Here is a 22,985-nt window from a genome sequence, read left to right on the forward strand (position 1 = left end):
CACTCTGGGGAAGCTTGGTGCTGTAGTCTCTTTCCCTCTGACTCTTTGTCTCTGCATCTCTCTTATTATTTTAAAAGGTCAACCTGCAGTGGTAAGGCTGTGGGAGTGACCAAAATTAAAAATAAATAAACAAGATTCATAAGTCCATACTGCAAAATAAATAGAACTGAACTTTCAGAGACTTAATCATAGTGGAGTAGCTGCCTTGAATCTCACTCCCCCCTTGCACCAGAAAATACAACAAAATAATGCATTAAACCTCCTTAGACAATGGTGGGTATTTGTAGAAGACATCTCAATCCTTTTTTTTTTTTTTGAAATTTGCCTCCAGGGTTATTGCTGGGGATCGATGCCTGCACCCACTGCTCCTGGAGGCTATTTTTCCCCTTTTGTTGTCCTTGTTTTATCGTTGTTGTGGTTATTATTGTTGTTGTCACTGATGTTATTGTTGTTGGATAGGACAGAGAGAAATGGAGAGAGGAAGGGAAGACAGAGAGGGGGAGAGAGAGATGGACACCTGAAGACCTGCTTTACCACTTGTGAAGCGACCCCCCTGCAGGTGGGGAGCCTACAGATCAAACCCAGATCCTTGTGCTGGTCCTTGAGCTTCGTGTCATTTGCACTTAACCCCTTGCGCTACCACCAGCCCCCTCAATATTTTTTTAAGGTTGGATTCCAAGCAGGTGTATTTGCTTGCAATATTTTCTATTATCTTTATTTATTTACTGGATAGAGACAGTCAGAAATTGAGAGGATGATAGATAGATAGAGAGGGAGAGGGAGAGGGAGAGGGGGAGAGAGAGAGCTGCAACACTACTTCACCACTGTAAGGCTTTCTCCCTGCAGGTGGGGGCCGGGGGCTTGAATCCGGTTCCTTGCGCATTGTTACATGTGTGTTCAACCAGGTGTGCCATCACTACCCAGCTCCAAGACAAGTAGTTCTAAAGGTGGTTGCATATGTCTGATCAGCAGGTGAAGCGGAGGGTGAGAATAACCCAGGGCCAAAGACACTACGTTCTGTGCTCATCAAACAAGCACTTAGGGCATGGGAAAGATGACAGACCCTGGGGCTTAATTCCTGCCTCCCAGGAACCCGTTAAGGGAATTAAGAGTACTGAACTGCTCACAAGGATTCACCTGTGTCACAAAGAAGTAAGCTAAAGGACAACTGGCAGTTGAATCTTATAGAGAAGGTCTATTGGGTCCACCTCCACTAAGGAATTACTGTGGGAGTTAAAACAAGCACAGGCACACATGTTAGGAAAGCATATATTGCCCTATTGAGCACATGGGGGAGACAGTGCTGGTTAAAATATGGAAGGCCTGGGAGTTGGTGCTGTAAGTAGGGTGCTAAACTTGGGAGTATGAGGCCCTGCCTTCATTTCCCAGAATCTCATGTGCCTGGTGATGCTCTGGTGCTCCTCCTCCTCCTCCTCCTCTTCTCCTTCTCCTCTTCTTCCTCTCTGTCTCTCTCATAAATACATAGAGTTTAAAAAAAGAAAATGTGGAGTTTGACTACTTCAATATTTCTCATACAAGCAGCTTCACACTGTCTGTCTTGCTGGGTCTGGCTTATTTTACTTAGTAAAATGCCCTCTAGGTTCACCCAGGTTGCCACAAATGGCAGAGTTCCTTTCTTTTTGCTTCAGTAACTGATTTTTATTTATTTAGGGCAGAGACAGAGGGAAATTGAGATGGATGGGAGATAGATAGGCAGACAGACTGACTGACCTGCAGCACTGCTTCACTGCTTGTGAAGCTTCCCATCTGCAGATGGAGACCAGGGGCTTGAATCCTGGTCCTTGAACACCATAATGTATGCACTCAACCAGGTGCACCACCACCTGGTCCCCCATAATTGTTTTTTTTTAATATAAAGACAAAGAAATAGAAACAAAGAGGAGAGCCTGGTGGTGGCACATATGGTTGGACATACATGTTACAATGTACAAGGACCCAGGTTAGAGCCCCCAGTCCCCACCTGCAGGGAGAAAGCTTTGTAAGTGGTGAAGCAGTGTTACAGGTGTCTCTCTCTCTTCCCCTACCCTCTTGATATCTGGCTATCTCTATCCAATAAATAAAGATAATAATAAAAATTAAAGAGAGAGAGGAGACCACAGCATCGAAAATTTCTTCAATACAGTGGGGGCCAGGGTGAACCTGGGTTGCACACTTAGCAAAGCAGCACACTACTAAGTAAGTTATTTCACTGGCCCCACCTTTCTTTCTCTCTCTCTTTCTCTCTCTTTCTTTCTTTCTTTCTTTCTTTCTTTCTTTCTTTCTTTCTTTCTTTCTTTCTTTCTTTCACCAGAGCACTGTTCAGCTCTGGTTTATGGTGGTGCAGGGGATTGAACCTGGGACTTTGGAGCCTCAGGCAGGAGAGTCGGTTTGCATAACCTTTATGCTATCTACCCTCCGCCCCCCCACCTCTCTATTTAAAGATTAGATAATATTTCACTCTATGTGTATCATATTTTCTTTATCCATAAGTCTGTTGTTGTACAGTGTTTTGTTTATTTGTTTGTTTGTTTATTTGTTTTTCCTGCCAGGTCTTTCCTTGGAGTTTGAGACTTGATGATTCCAGTGCTCCAAGTAGAACTTTTTCTGTTTTTCCCCCAGAGAGAGGATGATAGACAGACAAGGGGGAAGAAGAGAGGAGACATTTCACCACTGCTCCACTGCTTGTGAAGCATACCTCCTGTGCATGTGTTGTCCTAGGGACTTGAACCTTGGTCCTTGCCTACCAGGTGAGCTATCTCCTGGCCCATGACTTTTTAGCTGATTAAATGTAACCTCAATACAGGTTATCACTGGGGTTCAATGCCTGCACTATGAATCCGCTTCTCCCAGTGGCCATTTTTTTCCTTTTTCTATGCTTGCTATGTATGAAAGAGAATTTGAGAGAGAAGACAGACATTTGCAGTGCTTCCTTCAGCACTTGAAGTGTTCCCCCTGCAGACGGGGAGTGGGGGCTTGAACCTGGGTCCTTACACATGGTAATATGCCTGTTTAACCAGATGTGCCAATACCTGCCCGCCTCAATGAATTCATTTTCAAAAGGAAAATGTGGAGAAGCCTCAATGGGGAGTAATTTTTTAAAGTATTTTTAAAAAAATATTTGCTTATTTATGTATTTATTTATTTCCTTTTTGTTGCCCTTGTTTTACTGTTGTAGTAGTTATTATTGTTGTCGTTGTTGGATAGAACAGAGAGAAATGGAGAGAGGAGGGGAAGACAGAGAAGGGGAGAAAAAGGTAGGACACCTGTAGACCTGCTTTATTTACCGCCTGTGAAGCAACTCCCCTGAAGGTGGGGAGCCAGGGGCTCAAAACGGGATTCTCATGCTGGTCCTTGTGCTTTGTGCCACATGCACTTAACCCACTGAGCTACCACCTGACTTCCAGGGAGTAATTTTTTAATGTAAAGTTCAATCCACCTTACTTATCAGCCTGGCAGTTACAGCTAAGATGCAGAATCATCACATGTGTTTAGTCCTAGTAAAAGCACTTCATCTTATCTGCCCACTGTCACATAAATATTTTCTTCACATTATCTGATCTTGACCCTGTGCTGTTCTATTTTTCCATAAGTCATAATAGGAGGACATGAAGCAGTCTGGGAGGAAAAGCAAATGTATTGGGGGACAGAAATGTGAATTTAAAATTAACTGTGTGCAACTAAAGAATTGAAACACATGAACTTGTAAAAAAAAAAGTTACTAAACTCTCATGAAAGCACAATGACAGCTGTGGCAATTTTCCTGGTTGCGGGGGTGGAGCACAGAACTTTTATGATGGACACAGCCAGCCCTGTGATCTTATGCTTTTGTGGACTATTATCAAACAACAAGTAAAAACTGAAGATACACTCAAAGTATTATAGTCAAAAACTCAACTGACTAGGAACAGAATCTGTAATGCATATAAGTCTCAGCTAACTATATGTTCAATTAATACTCAGTAGTCAATATGGCTACTAGAAAAGAGACGAGTGTCTTGCAGAAAATTGAGAAACTTTACACATGTATCAAAAACTGTATTTACTGTAAACCATTAATCCACCCCCCCCCAAAAAAAGTAGAAAGAGATAGAGGCCAGTGTCAGGGGAGGGCATCAGTTGGTATATGAAAGAAACAACCCCATTGTCCTTTGTGGGCACACTGGGAGTACTATGTTCACATTCAGGGACAATTTATACTGTTCTTTGACAAACAGAGCAGTGTGTTAATAAAAAGGAATATCAGAAAGGCAAAAGGTTTGAAGCCATGTCTTCCAAGGAGTAATTCAAAGAACTGAGCGTGGAAAAGAGCACATTTAAAAGGGACACGATGAATTATCTGTGGCCTGGAAAATTGCTCATCAGTAGAGCATAGGACTTGCAAGACTGAGGTCTCAGGTCCTATTCACCCAGGAGCAGAGCTACCAGGCCAAATGGCTTAGTGAGGAGCTGCAGGAGGCAAGTGTTTTTGTTTGTTTGTTTTGACTATTTGTTTGCTTCTTTTAGAGTCTGACCCCCAGTGTAGTCTCCCCTCTCATACTCGGCCCAGAATTGTTAGAAAACAGGAAAAAGAAGCTTGTTAGGAGAGTTTTGTAGGGAAAAATACCCTCCTCATAGTCCTTTGAACTTAGAGAAGCACAAACACAAAAGTAAAAGAATAAACTAGCGCAACCTTAGGGTAGGTATCGGTTCTGATCTTGTATCCAATTTTAATTCTGCTTTCATTTCCGTCTTTCTCCAGTGCATTGAGGCTCATTTGTACCCTTACTGTCTGGCAATTAATGAGTTAAGCTCCTACTATGTCTTGTATTCCTCCAGTTTGTCAGAGGATGAACTATCACCAGTGAGCCAACCAACTTTTGGAAATCTTTCATTTTGCAATCCCATGACACATTTCTTCATTTTGTATAATTTTGGGAGAAGAAAGGAAGAAGTGGTAGAGGGAAGTGTGACAGAGGCAGGAGGCTTGCTACAAATCGGCACACTAGAGGAAGTAGCAGTTTTTGAACATTTTGTTTTCACCATAAAAATGAAATGGAAGAAGTCAAGGTGATAGATGTCCACACACAGAGAATCAGCAATGATGGTGACTTAGCTATCCACAGATGGCTTCTGAGCTATGTTCTGACTTGGGAGAGCAGAGTGACATGAATTAATTGAGGAAAGGCCAGGGAGCACATCAAAAAAAATGGGAATGGCCCCAGTGAGGAAACACACAACTTGCTTCTCACCCATTAATAAGGTTTTTGCAATACCCTGGGGAAGCTTGTACTGTCTATGAAACACTGTACTCAAGAACCTAACATGTCTTACAAACACTTGCCTCGTGGCGCCCCGGCCAATCTTGAGCAGCTTACTGCTTCCTTACATTTCCTTATCTCTGGCCACAGGCCCCAACTACACCATGACTTACTGATGAAGTTAGCCTGGCCAGTGAATATGGTGTACTGAAGCTCATAGGAGCTGATGCTGAATTCATCATCTGAGATCCAGTGGACTGTAATGGTGTCATGGGAGGCAGTACAGAGCTCCTCTCGGATAGATGGCGGGTTTGGGGCTGGAAGGAACAGTAGAGAACAGGGTAAGGAAAGCATACAAGCCATTCTGGAATTTTAGTCTCACCGCCCAACCCAACAACTTACAGAGAGAAGGTTTTCTTAATGAAATAATATTTTTAGGTTGCACGTACTATGCAACCAAAATCAAAATGTTGAAACCTCCAGTCCCTGAAACCATTTCTGCATCAAAGGCGTATATTTTAGGCAATGATGTAAGCATACATTTCTGAGAATATTGCCCAATTGTCAACTCTGTACCTGTAAGTAAATATATGGCTAGTGGAACCAGTTGGCCACTTATAAATGACCCTTAAACATTTATTTTCTTTTCAAAACAAGTATCCATGTCTTTATTTCTTTTTTTTAAAATTTTTTTATATTTATTTTATTTATTTATTCCCTTTTGTTGCCCTTGTTGTTTTATTGTTGTAGTTATTATTGTTGTTGTCGTTGTTGGATAGGACAGAGAGAAATGGAGAGAGGGAGGGGAAGACAGAGAGGAGGAGAGAAAGATAGACACCTGCAGACCTGCTTCACCGCCTGTGAAGCGACTCCCCTGCAGGTGGGGAGCCGGGGTTCGAACCAGGATCCTTATGCCGGTCCTTGTGCTTTGCGCCACCTGCGCTTAGCCCGCTGCGCTACAGCCCTACTCCCCTTTATTTCTTTTTTTAAATATTTATTTTATTTATTTAGTCCCTTTTCTTGCCCTTCTTGTTTTATTGTTGTAGTTATTATTGTTGTTATCGCTGACAGATAGGACAGAGAGAAATGGAGAGAGGAGGGGGAAGACAGAGAGGGGGAGAGAAAGATAGACACCTGCAGACCTGCTTCACTGCTTGTGAAGCGACTCCTCTGTAGGTGGGGAGCCCGGGATCGAACCGGGATCCTGACGCCAGCCCTTGCACTTTGTGCCACCTGTGCTTAACCCGTTGCACTACAGCCCAACTGCCATGTAGCCATGTCTTTTTAGCAGCACAGCCAAATGTAAATTAATGAGTTACTGCACCTCATAGAAATGAGGATGTTGGGAGTTGGGCGGTGGCGCAGTGGGTTAAGCGCACGTGGCGCAAAGCGCAGGGACCAGCGTAAGGATCCCGGTTCGAGCCCCCGGCTCCCCACCTGCAGGGGAGTCGCTTCACGGGCGGTGAAGCAGGTCTGCAGGTGTCTATCTTTCTCTCCCCTCTCTCTCTGTCTTCCCCTCCTCTCTCCATTTCTCTCTGTCCTATCCAACAACAGAGCAACGTCAACAATGGCAATGATAACCGCAACGAGGCTGCCACAACTAGGGCAACAAAAGGGGGAAAAATGGCCTCCAGGAGCGGTGGATTCATGGTGCAGGCACCGAGCCCAGCAATAACCCTGGAGGAAAAAAAAAAAAAAAGAAAAAAAAAAGAAATGAGGATGTTGTTGACCTCATAGATTGCTGTGTGAATTTGTGATATAATATTAGTATACAGGGTCTAACATAAGGAACATTGTAAATATATACTAATACATTGGCAAAATAGATTACACATAGTTATTATGTACTTATAGCTTTCTCATGATATGGTCATTCAATAATCCTGAAGGCAACAAACATTTATATTTGCCTGGTTGCGTTCCTCCTTTTATAAAGTTGTTTGCAAGCCGAATGTTTTGTATATTTCCTTATTTATCTAGTAACACCCAAGTTTCCCTAAAACCATTTGAATGACATCTGCATACATGTGAAGCAGTCTCTAAAAATCTTTAATTTCCCTCTAAGTTATGTCTTCACAAAATGCACATATGCATTATTGAGAGGCTTAGAAGGAGAATCCTATCAGGAGAATCCTTTTCATCTTCTACCTTTAAGAATTGATGCCATCTGCCCATTATGCCCTCCATAAATGTCTGACAAATCTTCGTTATCTCTTATTACATAAAATATATTCTATTAGGGGTTAGGCGGTGGCACACGTGGTTGAGTGCACGTTTTACAATGTCCAAGGACCTGGGTTCACGCCCCACCTGCAGGGGGATAACTTTAAAAATGTTGGGGGGAGAGGTAAGATGGCGACGGCCTGAGAAGTCGCTTAACAGCGAGTGCTCTGATAGCATCGCCGGCAAAGGTAGGATTTTCTGCCTTTAGCAGGCCAGTCAATAAGGGGGAGGGCACCAAAGAAGTTATTACAGTTTAATTTGGGTTAACAATTAGAGCAAAGGTGACACGGACTAGCGGGGCTCCAGAATTCCCAGGCGGCGCCAGGCAAGGCAAGTGCGCCGGGCATTGTCCTCCGCCCGCCCGGGAAGGCGGCTCCTCCGCCGGTTGCAGAGCGCGGCGGGCAGAGGACCCGGAGAGAGCACTTTAGCTCGGGGGCTGCCTCTTGGGAGTTGCCAGGGTCCACCGCGACCCTGAGGGTGGATCCAAAGACTTCTTGAGTATAGCTCTCATTGGATCAAAGGACTTGGAGCTAGTGTTCATTTTTGAGAAATCATTTAAAAAAGTCTGGAGGGCGGGGTTTCCCGGAAGATGGCGCCCGGAGAAGCAGAAGCGGTTAGCCTTTGAGCTCCGGACACATCTCGTGTAAACAATAGGATTTTCTGCCTTTAGCAGGCCATCCAATAAGGGGCCAAAACGGTCATACCAAGGATGTTTCTATAACTTAATTTGGGTTAAGAATTAGAGTAGGGGAAAAAATTCTTTTTTCTTCCTTTTAATTTTCAAGCATACATCCTTCCCGCCGCCCCCCCTCCCCCCATAAGCAGTGCCTGGGACCAGCTACTAGCAGGATACCCCATACCACCAAACAGGGTTTTTTTTTTTTTTTTTTTTTTTTTTCTTTTTCCTTTTTTTTTTTTTTTTAATTCACTGATACACATTTGGGAAGTTCCTCGCACTGCTCTTTAATTACAACTCTTCTTCCTATCTTCTCCCTTTTCTCTCTCTTATCTCTCTCAATCTCTCTCTTTTTTTTTTCTTTTTTTTTTTTTTTTTTTAATCTTGTCATACACTTCTTTCTTCTTTGCCTTTCTGAATTTCTGAATTACTTTGGGGAAGAAATCTGACCCAGAGTGGACTCTCTATGTGTGTATCTCTGCTCTAGTTCCCTTTACACTCTTGTTACCCTTAGAATATACACTGGATAGTAGATTTGCATAACTGTCTATTCTTGCTATCCTCTCTTCCTTTTCTCTTTCTTCACTGGGATTTGGTTACTATTTTTTCACGGACTGGAGAAATTGTTTGGCTAACTGGTAACGATTAAACTCCTTCAATACTTACTTCAGTTGCTACGGTTATTCCGGAGGTTGGTGAGTGCAATTGTCATAAAGGTATTTAGTACAGTGTTACTTGTGCTCAAAACACAACAACTGAGGAACAACAGAACATTAAAAAAAAAAAAAAAAGAGAGAAACACATAAATTAAAAAAAAAATGGGTAGATTAAAAACAAATAAAACTGCTACCCCAATGAATGAAGACAAGAGCCCAGAAGAAACCACAAATCAGTCAGAAGTAACCATAGATAAGAAAAGTATGCAAGCAATAATAAACTTATTAATCACAGAAATGAAAACAACATTGGAGGAAAGAAATGGCAGTATTAGGGAAACAACAGTTGAGACCCCCAAGGAAAATACTGATTATCTTGAGACAATTAGAGAACTGAAAGCTGAAATAGCTGTAATGAAGAAAGAAGCTGAGGCAAGGGAAAGCAGACTAACAGAAGCAGAAAACAGAATTAGTCAGACAGAGGATGAGTTAGAGAAAACTAAGAAAGAGGTGAAAGAGCTTAAAAAGAGATTGAGAGACACTGAAAACAACAACAGAGACATATGGGATGATCTCAAAAGAAGTAACATTCGTATAATTGGCCTGCCAGAGGAAGAAAGAGAGGAAGGGGAAGCAAACATCCTAGAGGAAATAATACAAGAAAATTTCCCAGACCTGAATAACAGAAAGGATATCAAGGTGCAAGAGGCCCAGAGAGTACCAAACAGAATCAACCCAGACCTGAAAACACCAAGACACATCATAGTCACAATGAGAAGAAGTAAGGATAAAGAAAGGATCCTAAAGGCTGCAAGAGAGAAACAAAAAGTCACATACAGGGGAAAACCCATAAGACTTTCTGCAGATTTTTCAACTCAAACTCTAAAAGCCAGAAGGGAGTGGCAAGATATCTATCGAGCCCTGAATGAAAAAGGGTTTCAACCAAGGATTATATATCCTGCTAGACTTTCATTCAAGCTAGATGGAGGGATCAAAACCTTCTTAGACAAACAACAGTTAAAGGAGGCAACTATCACCAAGCCGGCCCTGAAAGAGGTATTAAAAGACCTCTTATAAACAAGAACATCACTATAATACTTGTAATATATCAGAGCAAACAAATTGTTTCTTAGAACAATGGCACTACAATACATTAAATCCATAATATCAATAAATGTCAATGGCTTAAACTCACCCATCAAAAGGCACAGGGTGGGGGGATGGATCAGAAAACATAACCCAACCATATGCTGCTTGCAAGAATCACATCTGTCACAACAAGATAAACACAGACTTAAAGTGAAAGGATGGAAAACTATCATACAGGCTAACGGTCCACAAAAAAGGGCAGGAACAGCCATTCTCATCTCAGACACGATAGATTTTAAATTAAATAAAGTAATAAAAGATAGGCAAGGACACTACATAATGATAAGAGGATCAATCAGCCAAGAAGACTTAACAATTATTAACATCTATGCACCCAACGAGGGACCATCTAAATACATTAAACACCTATTGAAACAATTTCAAAAATACATCAATAGTAATACAATAATAGTGGGAGACTTCAATACCCCACTCTCACACTTAGACAGATCAACAAAGAAGAGAACCAATAAAGATATAAGAGAATTGAATGAAGAGATTGACAGACTAGACCTCTTGGACATTTTCAGACTCCTCCACCCCAAAAAACTGGAATACACCTTCTTTTCAAATCCACATAACACATACTCAAGGATAGACCACATGTTAGGCCACAAAGACAGCATCAATAAATTCAAGAGCATTGAAATCATCCCAAGTATCTTCTCAGACCACAGTGGAGTAAAACTAACTTTTAACAACAAACGGAAAATTATTAAAAGACATAGAATTTGGAAACTAAACAACACGCTCCTTAAGAACCACTGGGTCAGACACTCACTCAAACAGGAAATTCAAATGTTCCTGGAAACTAATGAAAATGAAGACACAACCTATCAAAATATTTGGGACACAGCTAAAGCAGTACTGAGAGGGAAACTTATAGCTATACAATCACATATTAAACACCAAGAAGAAGCCCAAATGAACGAACTTACTACACACCTCAAGGACTTAGAGGAAGAGGAACAAAGGAACCCTAAAGCAACCAGAAGGACAGAAATCACTAAAGTTAGAGCAGAAATAAACAACATCGAAAATAAAAGAACCATACAAAAGATCAATGAAGCCAAATGTTGGTTCTTTGAAAGATTAAACAAAATTGACAAACCCCTAGCCAGACTCACCAAACAAAAAAGAGAGAAGACTCAAATTAATAGAATTGTCAACGATACAGGAGATATCACAACTGACACCACAGAAATCCAGAGAATTCTGCGAAACTTCTATAAAGAACTATATGCCACCAAGCTAGAGAATCTGGAAGAAATGGAACAATTCCTAGAAACCTATGCACTTCCAAAACTGAACCAAGAAGAACTACAAAATCTAAATGCACCAATCACAGACAAAGAAATTGAAACCGTTATTAAGAATCTCCCCAACAACAAAAGTCCTGGACCTGACGGCTTCACAAACGAATTCTACAAAACTTTCAGGAAACAGTTAATACCCATACTTCTTAAGCTATTCCATAAGATTGAAGAAACAGGAATACTCCCTTCCACCTTTTATGAAGCCAACATCACCCTGATACCAAAAGCTGATAGGGACAGAACAAAAAAGGAAAACTACAGACCAATATCTCTGATGAACATAGATGCCAAAATATTAAACAAGATCTTGGCCAACCGGATACAGCAACACATCAAAAAGATTGTTCATCATGACCAAGTGGGATTCATTCCAGGAATGCAAGGCTGGTTCAACATCCGTAAATCAATCAATGTCATTCATCACATCAATAAAAGCAAAGCCAAAAACCACATGATTATCTCAATAGATGCAGAGAAAGCCTTTGACAAAATCCAACACCCATTCATGCTCAAAACTCTACAAAAAATGGGAATAGATGGGAAATTCCTCAAGATAGTGGAGTCTATATATAGCAAACCTACAGCCAACATCATACTCAATGGAGAGAAGCTGAAAGCATTCCCCCTCAGATCAGGGACTAGACAGGGCTGCCCACTGTCACCGTTACTCTTCAACATAGTATTGGAAGTTCTTGCCATAGCAATCAGGCAAGAGAAAGAAATCAAAGGGATACAGATTGGAAGGGAAGAAGTCAAGCTCTCACTATTTGCAGATGATATGATAGTATACATAGAAAGACCTAAAGAATCCAGTAGAAAATTACTGGAAGTTGTTAGGCAATATAGCAAGGTATCAGGCTACAAAATCAATGTACAAAAATCAGTGGCATTTCTTTATGCAAACACTAAATCTGAAGAAGAAGACATCCAGAAATCACTCCCATTCACTGTTTCAGCAAAATCAATCAAATACCTAGGAATAAAGTTGACCAAAGAAGTGAAAGACTTGTATGCTGAAAACTATGAGTCGCTACTCAAGGAGATAGAAACTGATACCAAGAAATGGAAAGATATCCCATGCTCATGGATTGGAAGAATAAATATCATCAAAATGAACATTCTCCCCAGAGCCATATACAAATTTAATGCAATACCCATCAAAGTTCCACCAAGCTTCTTTAAGAGAATAGAACAAACACTACAATCATTTATCTGGAACCTGAAAACACCTAGAATTGCCAAAACCATCTTGAGGAAAAGAAACAGAAATGGAGGCATCACACTCCCAGACCTTAAACTATATTATAAAGCCATCATCATCAAAACAGCATGGTACTGGAACAAAAATAGGCACACAGACCAGTGGAACAGAATTGAAAGCCCAGAAGTAAATCCCAACACCTATGGGCATCTAATCTTTGATAAGGGGGCCCAAAGGATTAAATGGAAGAAGGAGGCTCTCTTCAATAAATGGTGCTGGGAAAACTGGGTTGAAACATGCAGAAGAATGAAATTGAACTACTTTATCTCACCAGAAACAAAAATCAACTCCAAATGGATCAAAGACCTAGATGTCAGACCAGAAACAATCAAATACTTAGAGGAAAACATTGGTAAAACACTTTCCCATCTACACCTCAAGGATATCTTCGATGAATCAAACCCAATTGCAAGGAAGACCAAAGCAGAAACAAACCAATGGGACTACATCAAATTGAAAAGCTTCTGCACATCCAAAGAAACTATTAAACAAACAGAGAGACCCCTCACAGAATGGGAGAAGATCTTTACATGCCAGACATCAGACAAGAAACTAATCACCAAAATATATAAAGAGCTCAGCAAACTTAGCCACAAAAAAGCAAATGACCCCATCCAAAAATGGGCAGAGGAAATGAACAAAACACTCACCACAGAGGAGATCCAAAAGGCTAACAAACATATGAAAAACTGCTCTAGGTCACTGATTGTCAGAGAAATGCAAATTAAGACAACACTAAGATACCACCTCACTCCTGTAAGAATGGCATACATCAAAAAGGACAGCAGCAACAAATGCTGGAGAGGATGTGGGGACAGAGGAACCCTCTTACATTGCTGGTGGGAATGTAAATTGGTACAGCCTCTGTGGAGAGCAGTCTGGAAAACCCTCAGAAGGCTAGACATGGACCTTCCATATGACCCAATAATTCCTCTCCTGGGGTTATACCCCAAGGACTCCATAACACCCAACCAAAAAGAGGTGTGTACTCCTATGTTCATAGCAGCACAATTCATAATAGCTAAAACCTGGAAGCAACCCAGGTGCCCAACAACAGATGAATGGCTGAGAAAGCTGTGGTATATATACACAATGGAATACTATGCAGCTATCAAGAACAATGAACTCACCTTCTCTGACCCATCTTGGACAGAGCTAGAAGGAATTATGTTAAGTGGACTAAGTCAGAAAGTTAAAGATGAGTATGGGATGATCCCACTCATCAACAGAAGCTGACTTAGAAGATTTGAAAGGGAAACTAAAAGCAGGACCTGATCAAATTGTAAGTAGGGCACCAAAGTAAAAACCCAGTGGTGAGGAGTAGACATGTAGCTTCCTGGGCCAGTGGGGGGTGGGAATGGGCGGGAGGGATGGGTCACGGTCCTTTGGTGATGGGAATGGTGTTTATGTACACTCCTAGCAAAATGTAGTCATATAAATCAGTAGTTAATTAATATGAGAGGGGGAAATCAATTGTATGTCTCAAAGGTTCTCAAAAGACAAACTGAATCTTTTTAATAGATAGGCTACGTATTTGATATGCGGACTCTCTCAAAAGCCTAGACCAAGTAGATTAGAAGCTTCCAATAGCACAGCTATATACAAGATACTGGGTACTGTACAGCAAACCATAACAAAGGGACTTTTCAAAGTTAACCCAATTAACAAATAATGTGTGGGTAATATTAACTATTGATTGTCTTTTTGAACCCTAAGACAGCAGGAACCTCACATCTTCACTATAGAGCCCCTACTTCCCCCAGTCCTGGCACCCTTGGATAGGGCTCACTTTCCCGTATGCTTCTCCCATTCCATACCAAATAATATTGCATCCGCCGATCACAACCTAACCAAAGCAACGATTGCCATCTCAACATGCTTCACCTCAGAGTGTATCCAGAGACTTCACGTGTGGAGTGACAACCCTTCAGCTTCATTACTCGGGTGAGACCTTTCCTTTTATAGTACACTCTAATTTCATCTCAGGTAGTTCACTTTCTAACAAAGTCCCATAACCTAGACATATACCAGTTTCTGTGAGAGAGAGCGTATGTGCACACGTATCCATAAACTACTGCAAAATACATACCTGAAAGCAGCATTACACTAGAGTTTGCAGTGAGTACCTCCCCAACACTTCCTCTCCACTATTCCAATCTTGGGATCCATGTTTGCTCAACAAATTGATTGGCTTTGTATGTTAACTCTCTTTTCAATCACCAGGTTCCAGATGCCACCAGGATGCTGGCTAGGCTTCCCTGGATTGAGGACCCCACCAATGTGTCCTGGAGCTCAGCTTCCCCAGAGACACACCTGACTAGGGAAAGAGAGAGGCAGACTGGGAGTATGGACCGACCAGTCAACGCCCATGTTCAGCGGGGAAGCAATTACAGAAGCCAGACCTTCTACCTTCTGCAACCCTCAACGACCCTGGGTCCATGCTCCCAGAGGGCTAGAGAATGGGAAGGCTATCATGGGAGAGGGTGGGTTATGGGGATTGGGTGGTGGGAATTGTGTGGAGTTGTACCCCTCCTACCTTATGCCTTTGTTCACTAATCCTTTCTTAAATAAAAAAAAAAAAAAAAAAAAAAAAAAAAAAAAAAAAAAAAAAAAAATAGTGAAACAGTAAAAAAAAAAAAAAAAAAAAAAAACTATTGTATTTTATTTTCTACTGTAAACCATTTGTCCCCCAATAAAGAAATAAAAAAAAAAAAAAAAAAAAAAAAAAAAAAATGTTGAAGCATTGCCACAAGTGTCTCTCTCTCTCTCTCTCCCTCCCTCCTTCCCTCCCCCTCCCTCTCCCTCCCTCTCCCTTCCCTATCTATTTCTCTGTATCTATCAAATAAATAAAATTAAACATGTAGGAAATATTGTAAAAAGAAAGTCTTTAAAAAGGAAAAGAAAGACTTTGTTAGAAAGTGAAACACCTAGCGGGGAAGCAATTACAGAAGCCAGACCTTCCACCTTCTGCAACCCACAACGACCCTGGGTCCATGCTCCCAGAGGGATAAAGAATGGGAAAGCTATCAGGGGAGGGGATGGGATATGGAGATTGGGTGGTGGGAATTGTGTGGAGTTGTACCCCTCCTACCCTATGGTTTTGTTAATTTATCCTTTCTTAAATAAAAAATAAATTTAAAAAAAAGGAAAAGAAAGGGGACAGGTGGTGGCACACCTGGTTGTGTGCACCTCTTACAATGCGGAAGAAACCATGTTAGAGCCCCTGGTCCCCACCTGCAAGGGGAAAGCTTTGCAAGTGGTGAAGCAGTGTTGCAGGTGTCTTTCTGTCTTTCTCCATCTCCCCCTTCCCTCTTAATTTCTACAATAAATAAAGATAATACAATTTCAAAAAGGAAAATAAATGAATTCTATCTAAAGTACATGTTTCATTTTAAAGGTTGTAAAACATCTAAATGATTTATATTATGCATATTGCCCTGGCCAGATCATCTTAAAATAAAAGCACAGCAAAAGAAAAGGATTATGATGGGAAGGAAAGTCCAAGATTTTCACACCTGTCAAATAATCTAGCCCCTCCAGTAATTTCTTTTCTCTGGAAAAGTCTAAAGCAAAGTTCTCAAAGGCATCATTAAAATTGATGTCCGGGATCAGTACTTGAGAAGATGCAGTTGCCATAGCGACCCTAGAAAAGAGAAAAAACATATCATCAAAATTGGTTTGTAATTTTTATCCAGTATTTACTTTCTGATTTAACAGGGTAAAAAGAAACAACTTGTAGGGTTTGATTCATTAAATGAAAAAAATTATATCTGTGCTTTACTAGTGGAAGCCATTTACATTTTAATCATCAGGAACCAATTAAGGATCATAGCATATTTATTCACATATGTTCACCCCTCAAACATACTTCTCCATCCTGTCTTAATTTTGAGGAGTAAATACAGGATTTTTTCCCCTCTGCATCATTTTCCATCTGGCAGGCAGCAGCAAAACTAGACCTTTGAAGGCTTATACTTGGTATGAACAGCTTGAGAAATGTTTTTCTCTCCCTTTCTGTTTATTATACTAAACATCAAGTAAATATACTGAGACTAGGCAGAAATCTTTCCCTAAATAATATAGTTTTTATTTACTTGTTTTTCATTAAGATAGAAGCAGAGAGAGACATAGAGTGAGATGAGATAGAGACAGAAAGAGAAGGAAAGAAGCCATAGCACTGAAGCTTTCTCAAATGTGGTAGGGGCATGACTCAAATCTGGGTCACACACATAGTAAAGCAGCACACTATTCAAGTGAGCTATCTGCCCAGCCCTAAATACTGTACTTCATTTGAACTTTTAAAGTATTTGCATTTAATTCTATTATCCTCTAATTGTACTAGGCTATGATAGTGTTATCTCCCTAACTTATTCTAAGTATCTTGAGATCAGGGTTAGTACTGTACACCTTTATCTTCTATAGTTCCTAACACAATGCGAATAACGCATAGTGAATAAATAAATGCAGAATGAGTAACTAAAAGACTACTAACAACACAACAGGTAACATGTATTGAGCATTTAGTATACATAAAACAATATGCATGTACTTTCCATACATTGTCTAATTTACTCCATACCATAAGCTGATGCAGCAGATGCCATTTCCATTTTGTAAGTAGCAAAGCTGACAAACAAAAAAGGTAAAGTAACTTTTCCCAAGTTGGGTCAGAAACACAACTGAACTTATCTTCACTAGTTCCTAAACGCGGTACCCTTATCATTTACAGTTTCTTTTGAAAAAAAAAAAAAAACACTATATTTTTGTATACTTCATTTATGGTAGACCAATTTTAGAGGGATGAGTAGTCAAAAAATATGTATTGTCATGCATATATATCCTAGTATGCATTTACCAGTAATAGTTCTCGGCTCTTTCTGAAGTACAGATGCTTAAGACATATGAGCAACTAACTCAGTGCAAAATTCAGGTCTCAGCATTGTCTTTTATTTTGGAGGGGTTCACTGTCATGGGCCGACATTTTAAGATACAGAGAGACAGAAAGAGAGAGAGAGACAGAAAGAGAGGAAAGATGCCAAAGCAATAAAACTTCATTCAGTGCCATGCGGGCTAGATTGGAAACTGGGTCACACACATAGCAAAGCAAGTGCACTCTTCAGGAGGGTTATTTCTTTAGCCCTCTCCTAAGACTTCATGGATAAGAAAAGAGAAACGTTTTTAGGGCAAGAGTTAAAATAGAAAATTGGCTAGTGGGGAGTCAGGAGGTAGAGCAGAGGGTTAAGCGCACGTGGTACAAAGCACAAGGACTGGCATGAGGATCCTAGTTCGAGCCCCTGGCTTCCCACCTGCAGGGGAGTCGCTTCACAAGTGGTGAAGCAGGTCTGCAGGTGTCTTTCTCTCCACCTCTCTGTCTTCCCCTCCTCTCTTCATTTCTCTCTGTCCTATCCAACAACGATGACATCAACAACAATAATAACTGCTACAACAATATAAACAACAAGGGCAACCAAAAGGAAATAAATAAATAAATAAATATTTAAAAAATTGGCTAGTGGAATGTCTTCTTTATCTTGCCTCTTCAATATCCATACATCCATCCATTTTTCTTCCTCCCTCACTGCCCCTTTCTTTGCTTTCTTTTTTTCTTTCTGTCTCTTTCTCTCTCTCTCTTTCTTTCTTCTATTCATTTACCCATTCTCATTCCATAGTTACTAAACTTGATTAAATGTTCTAGGCACTGTGCTAGATATCAGAAGTACACAGAGAACAAGTTAGTTGTGGTCCTTGTCCACAAGAGCTGGGATATTAATGGAAGAGAAAGATACTAAGTAAGTTAACAGAACTGCAGCTGCCAAAGCAGTGGGGCATACTTAAGTGTCACTTGTCAGAGACTTGAGCAGTAAGTGAAATTTCCCTTCAGGGAGTTCATTTTAAGTAATAACTTACACAATGAGTAAGAGTTGACTAAACAAAGACTATAAGAGTATACATGTGTTCTCTCTTGCCTAAAAGCTGGACCATTAGTCAAAATCACTCCATATTGTAGACCATGTAACTAACTTTATACTCTATTCTAAGAGCAACAGGAGTCACTGAAACATGTCAGTAATAGAGTAATATGATCAAATGTATACTTCAGAAAGAATTCTCCAGATGCAGTGGATGGAATACATGGGATCACAATTGGAGGCAGGAGGCATATCAGGTTTTAAAGTTTCTAGGAATGAGCAGAAAATATATGGTGGCAGGAGTATAAACAACTAAAACAACAAGTGGATTCACAAAAAAAAGCAGCCAACAAATACATTAAGAAGTCTAGTTCATGAGAAGTCAAAGAAATGCAAAATTAAATGAAACTGCACTTAGACTACAAAATAATGGCCATACAGGTGATTTTATTTTATTGTGGTGCTAGAGAATGAACTCAGGGCCTCACATATGTATGATACTATTCAGCAATCCGCTTGATCCAAAAGAGGAAGAGAGAGATACCAAAGAACCGCCCAATCCTTCATGGAAATTCCTTGATGCTGTTCAAACCTACGGTCTCATGCATGGTAAAGTGCAAACTTTATACTCTGAATTCTCTCAGACCTCCGTATAGAAGCTTGATTTCCAATTTTAAATAATGTATTCATATTTTTAGAACTAAAAATGATATGAAGTCTGGAGTTTAATTTAGCATTAAAGATCAAGATAGTCTAAAAGTGCAAGCATGCTCAACATACTGCATATAAACTAATTGCCTAACAATGGGGTCTGCTTAAATGTTATAGATCAAAAGATAAACTACATTGATTAGGTTGGGATCATCAGATGCAGCATTATTTGGTATGAATTGAGAGAAGCATGCAGGAAAGTGAGCCCCACCCTAGAGGTTCCAGGTGTGGGGGAAATGCAACACATATCACCTCAGCATGCTTCACTTCCGACTGTGTCCAGAGATGTCAGGCATGGAATATCGACCCTTCAGCCTCATTACTCAGGTGACACCTTCCTTTTCTCATAAGATTCTCTAATTCCATTCTGTCTAGTTCACTTCCGAACAAAGCCTCAAAACCAAGATATAGACCAGGTCCCATGAGATAGGGTATATGTACACATATATCCATAAAACAGGGCAAAATATATACCTGAAAGCAAAAGTGCACAATAGTCTGCAGTGAGTCAATAAATGCAGCAAGCACATAGAAAGACCTAAAAAGACACCATAAAGTTCCTAATGAAAGTTTCTACTTAGACCTAGATAGCCTCTTTACCTACTTCTTATTATACTTTCCTCAGTCACTCCAAAGCTAACCTTATCAGAGTAAGGACTACCAAAGCTGAATAAGGGCAAGAGACTGGTATACTTTAATGATGACTATTTAGTCACTATCAGGCCACCCCATCAGCTGGGGCCCTAGTTGGGGAGTCCTGAGATCCCACATAGACATGATGGGCCTAGACCTCGAATAGATCCCTCTCTCCATTGTCACTGGTTATCTCCATCAAGAACAACACAATAGACCTCTCTGTGGGCCCCCATAGGTCCTTGCCCTCAATGTGGATCAACAACGGTAGAGAATGTTCCATCCTCCAAAGGGAGGCTGGATAACAAACTCTGTCTACCACCTGAGGAAGATGAATCCTGAAATTGGGGCAGCTTGGAACATTGCTACTCATGACCACAGAATGTGAGCTCAGACTTACAGGGATGCAGAGGTTACATAGGCTCCTAAGCTGAATATTGGCCCCAGATCAAATCGATGGGGTCTACAGTCAACAATATTTATATACCTTTCCCATATTTGGCAGTTACTCTCTTCCCTGATCCAACTTTCTAGCACTTTTTCCAGCAATGAAATCATTTCCCCAGACAATAACTTGGGTCCACCTGCATATCAGAGGTCAGTCTCAGGAAAAAACTAATATAGTCATGGGACCTTTGGAATATAACTATAATAGGACTATTAGCTATCTTAAAACAGAGACCTTAAATCTTCGTAACAGAGACCTCCAAATCTTCATCTACAATATTCCAGCCTCTAGGTTCATAATTAGTTAACAATCAGTATGGATTTATATGTTAACTCTTTTTTCAGTCACCAGGTTCCAGATGCTACCATGATGCCAAACGGGCCTCCCTAGGCAGATGACCCCACCAATGTGTCCTGGACCCCCACTTCCCCAGAGCCCTGCCCCACTAGAAAAAGAGAGAGACAGGCTGGGAGTATGGATTCACCTGCCAATGCCCATGTTCAGTGGGGAAGCAGTTAGGGAAGCAATCCCCTTCCACCTTCTGCATCCCACAATGATCTTGGGTCCATACTCCCAGAGGGTTAAAGAATAGGAAAGCTGCCAAGGGAGGGGATGGGATAGGGAGAGCTGGTGGTGGGAATTGTGTGGAGTTGTACCCCTCTTATCCTAGTTTTGTCAGTGTTTCCTTTTTATAAATAAAAATTTAATAAAAGATAAAGTACTATAAGACAAATGTAAATCAGGTTGTATAGTAATATTCAATGATGGGTGAAAGTTAATTATATATTGCTAGTTTCAAAAATAGGATGTATGTCTTTGTTATTCTAGTCTTTTACACACACACACACACACACACACACACACACACACACACACACACACACAATGCTATGTTCCCATATGTAGCTCTAAGGTTAAGAATGAGTTAAAAGGTCAGGAAGACAGGATAATGGTTATGCAAAAGACTTTTATACCTGAAGCTCCAAGGTTTCAGGTTCAATCTCCAGCACTATCATAAGTTGGAACTGCGTTCTCATGAGAAAAAAATGGCATTGGGGCTTAAAGAGATTACACAGTAATAATGCACAGGACTTAAATGTGAAAGGTCACTGGTACCACCAATAGTCAGGGCTGAGTAAACAGCCAGTCCAAAAAAACAAAACAAACAAATAAATAAAAAATAGGACATTAAGTGTATGTGAACATTTCTGTCTGTGGATATATGAACACACTGTGTGTATGAACATATGAGCACATAATTCATATACACACATACATTTGTGTTCTTAAATTTAAACAACATACAATATTATCTGGAGTCTTTGTATTCTATTTGGGATGATAAATGTAAGTAATATTTATAATAGGGAGGGAATACTTCTACCAGTAAGTTTTCATGTTAACTGAAATATTTGTTCTCAATACATTATAGCATATAATGGTGAAAAAGAATTTCAGTCCCCACACCTATGGACATCTAATCTTTGATAAGGGGACCCAAAGGATTAAATGGAAAAAGGAGGCTCTCTTCAATAAATGGTGCTGGGAAAACTGGGTTGTAACATGCAGAAGAATGAAATTGAACCACTTTATCTCACCAGAAACAAAAATCAACTCCAAATGGATCAAAGACCTAGATGTCAGACCAGAAACAAACAAATACTTAGAGGAAAACATTGGTAAAACAGTTTCCCACCTACACCTCAAGGACATCTTTGATGAATCAAACTCAATTGCAAGGAAGACTAAAGCAGAAACAAACCAATGAGACTACATCAAATTGAAAAGCTTCTGCACATCCAAAGAAACTATTAAACTAACAAAGAGACCCCTCACAGAATGGGAGAAGATCTTCACATGCCATACATCAGACAAGAAACTAACCACCAAAATATATAAAGAACTCAGCAAACTTAGCACCAAAAAAGCAAATGACCCCATCCAAAAATGGGCAGAGGATATGAACAAAACATTCACTACAGAGGAGATCCAAAAGGCTAACAAACATGAAAAACTGCTCTAGGTCACTGATTGTCAGAGAAATGCAAATTAAGACAACACTAAGATACCACCTCACTCCTGTAAGAATGGCATACATCAAAAAGGACAGCAGCAACAAATGCTAGAGAGGTTGTGGGGACAGAGGAACCCTTTTACTTTGCTGGTGGGAATGTAAATTGGTACAGCCTCTGTGGAGAGCAGTCTGGAAAACTCTCACAAGGCTAGACATGGACCTTCTATATGATCCAGTAATTCCTCTCCTGGGGTTATACCCCAAGGACTCCATAACACCCAACCAAAAAGAGGTGTGTACTCCTATGTTCATAGCAGTACAATTCATAATAGCTAAAACCTGGAAGCAACCCAGGTGCCCAACACCAGATGAGTGGCTGAGAAAGCTGTGGTATATATACACAATGGAATACTATGCAGCTATCAAGAACAATGAACCCACCTTCTCTGACCCATCTTGGACAGAGCTAGAAGGAATTATGTTAAGTGAGCTAAGTCAGAAAGATAAAGATGAGTATGGGATGATCCCACTCATCAATAGAAGTTGAGTAAGAAGATCTGAAAGGGAAACTAAAAGCAGGACCTGACCAAATTGTAAGTAGGGCACCAAAGTAAAAAGCCTGTGGTGAGGGGTAGACATGCAGCTTCCTGGGCCAGTGGGGGGTGGGAGTGGGTGGGAGGGATGGGTCACAGTCTTTTGGTGGTGGGAATGGTGTTTATGTACACTCCTAGCAAAATGTAGACATATAAATC

The 22,985-nt window shown here is 40.5% G+C and overlaps 1 protein-coding gene across 3 annotated transcripts in view; it reads right to left on the bottom strand.

The window, feature by feature from the left end:
- The window catches only part of MID2 (midline 2), a 160,722-nt gene that overhangs the window by 12,175 nt on the left and 125,562 nt on the right, over nucleotides 1-22,985 (bottom strand). For 2 of the 3 annotated variants that reach the window (XM_060182618.1, XM_060182616.1), the window contains exons 6-7: nucleotides 16,034-16,161; nucleotides 5,321-5,554 (exon numbers count right to left, since the gene is read on the bottom strand). In XM_060182618.1, the coding sequence (XP_060038601.1) occupies nucleotides 5,321-5,554; nucleotides 16,034-16,161 (362 nt within the window). The remainder of the gene's footprint in view (nucleotides 1-5,320; nucleotides 5,555-16,033; nucleotides 16,162-22,985) is intronic. The other variant, XM_060182617.1, reaches the window with a different exon arrangement.

This window comes from Erinaceus europaeus, chromosome X (genome assembly GCF_950295315.1).
Source record: "Erinaceus europaeus chromosome X, mEriEur2.1, whole genome shotgun sequence".
Lineage (NCBI taxonomy): Eukaryota > Metazoa > Chordata > Mammalia > Eulipotyphla > Erinaceidae > Erinaceus > Erinaceus europaeus.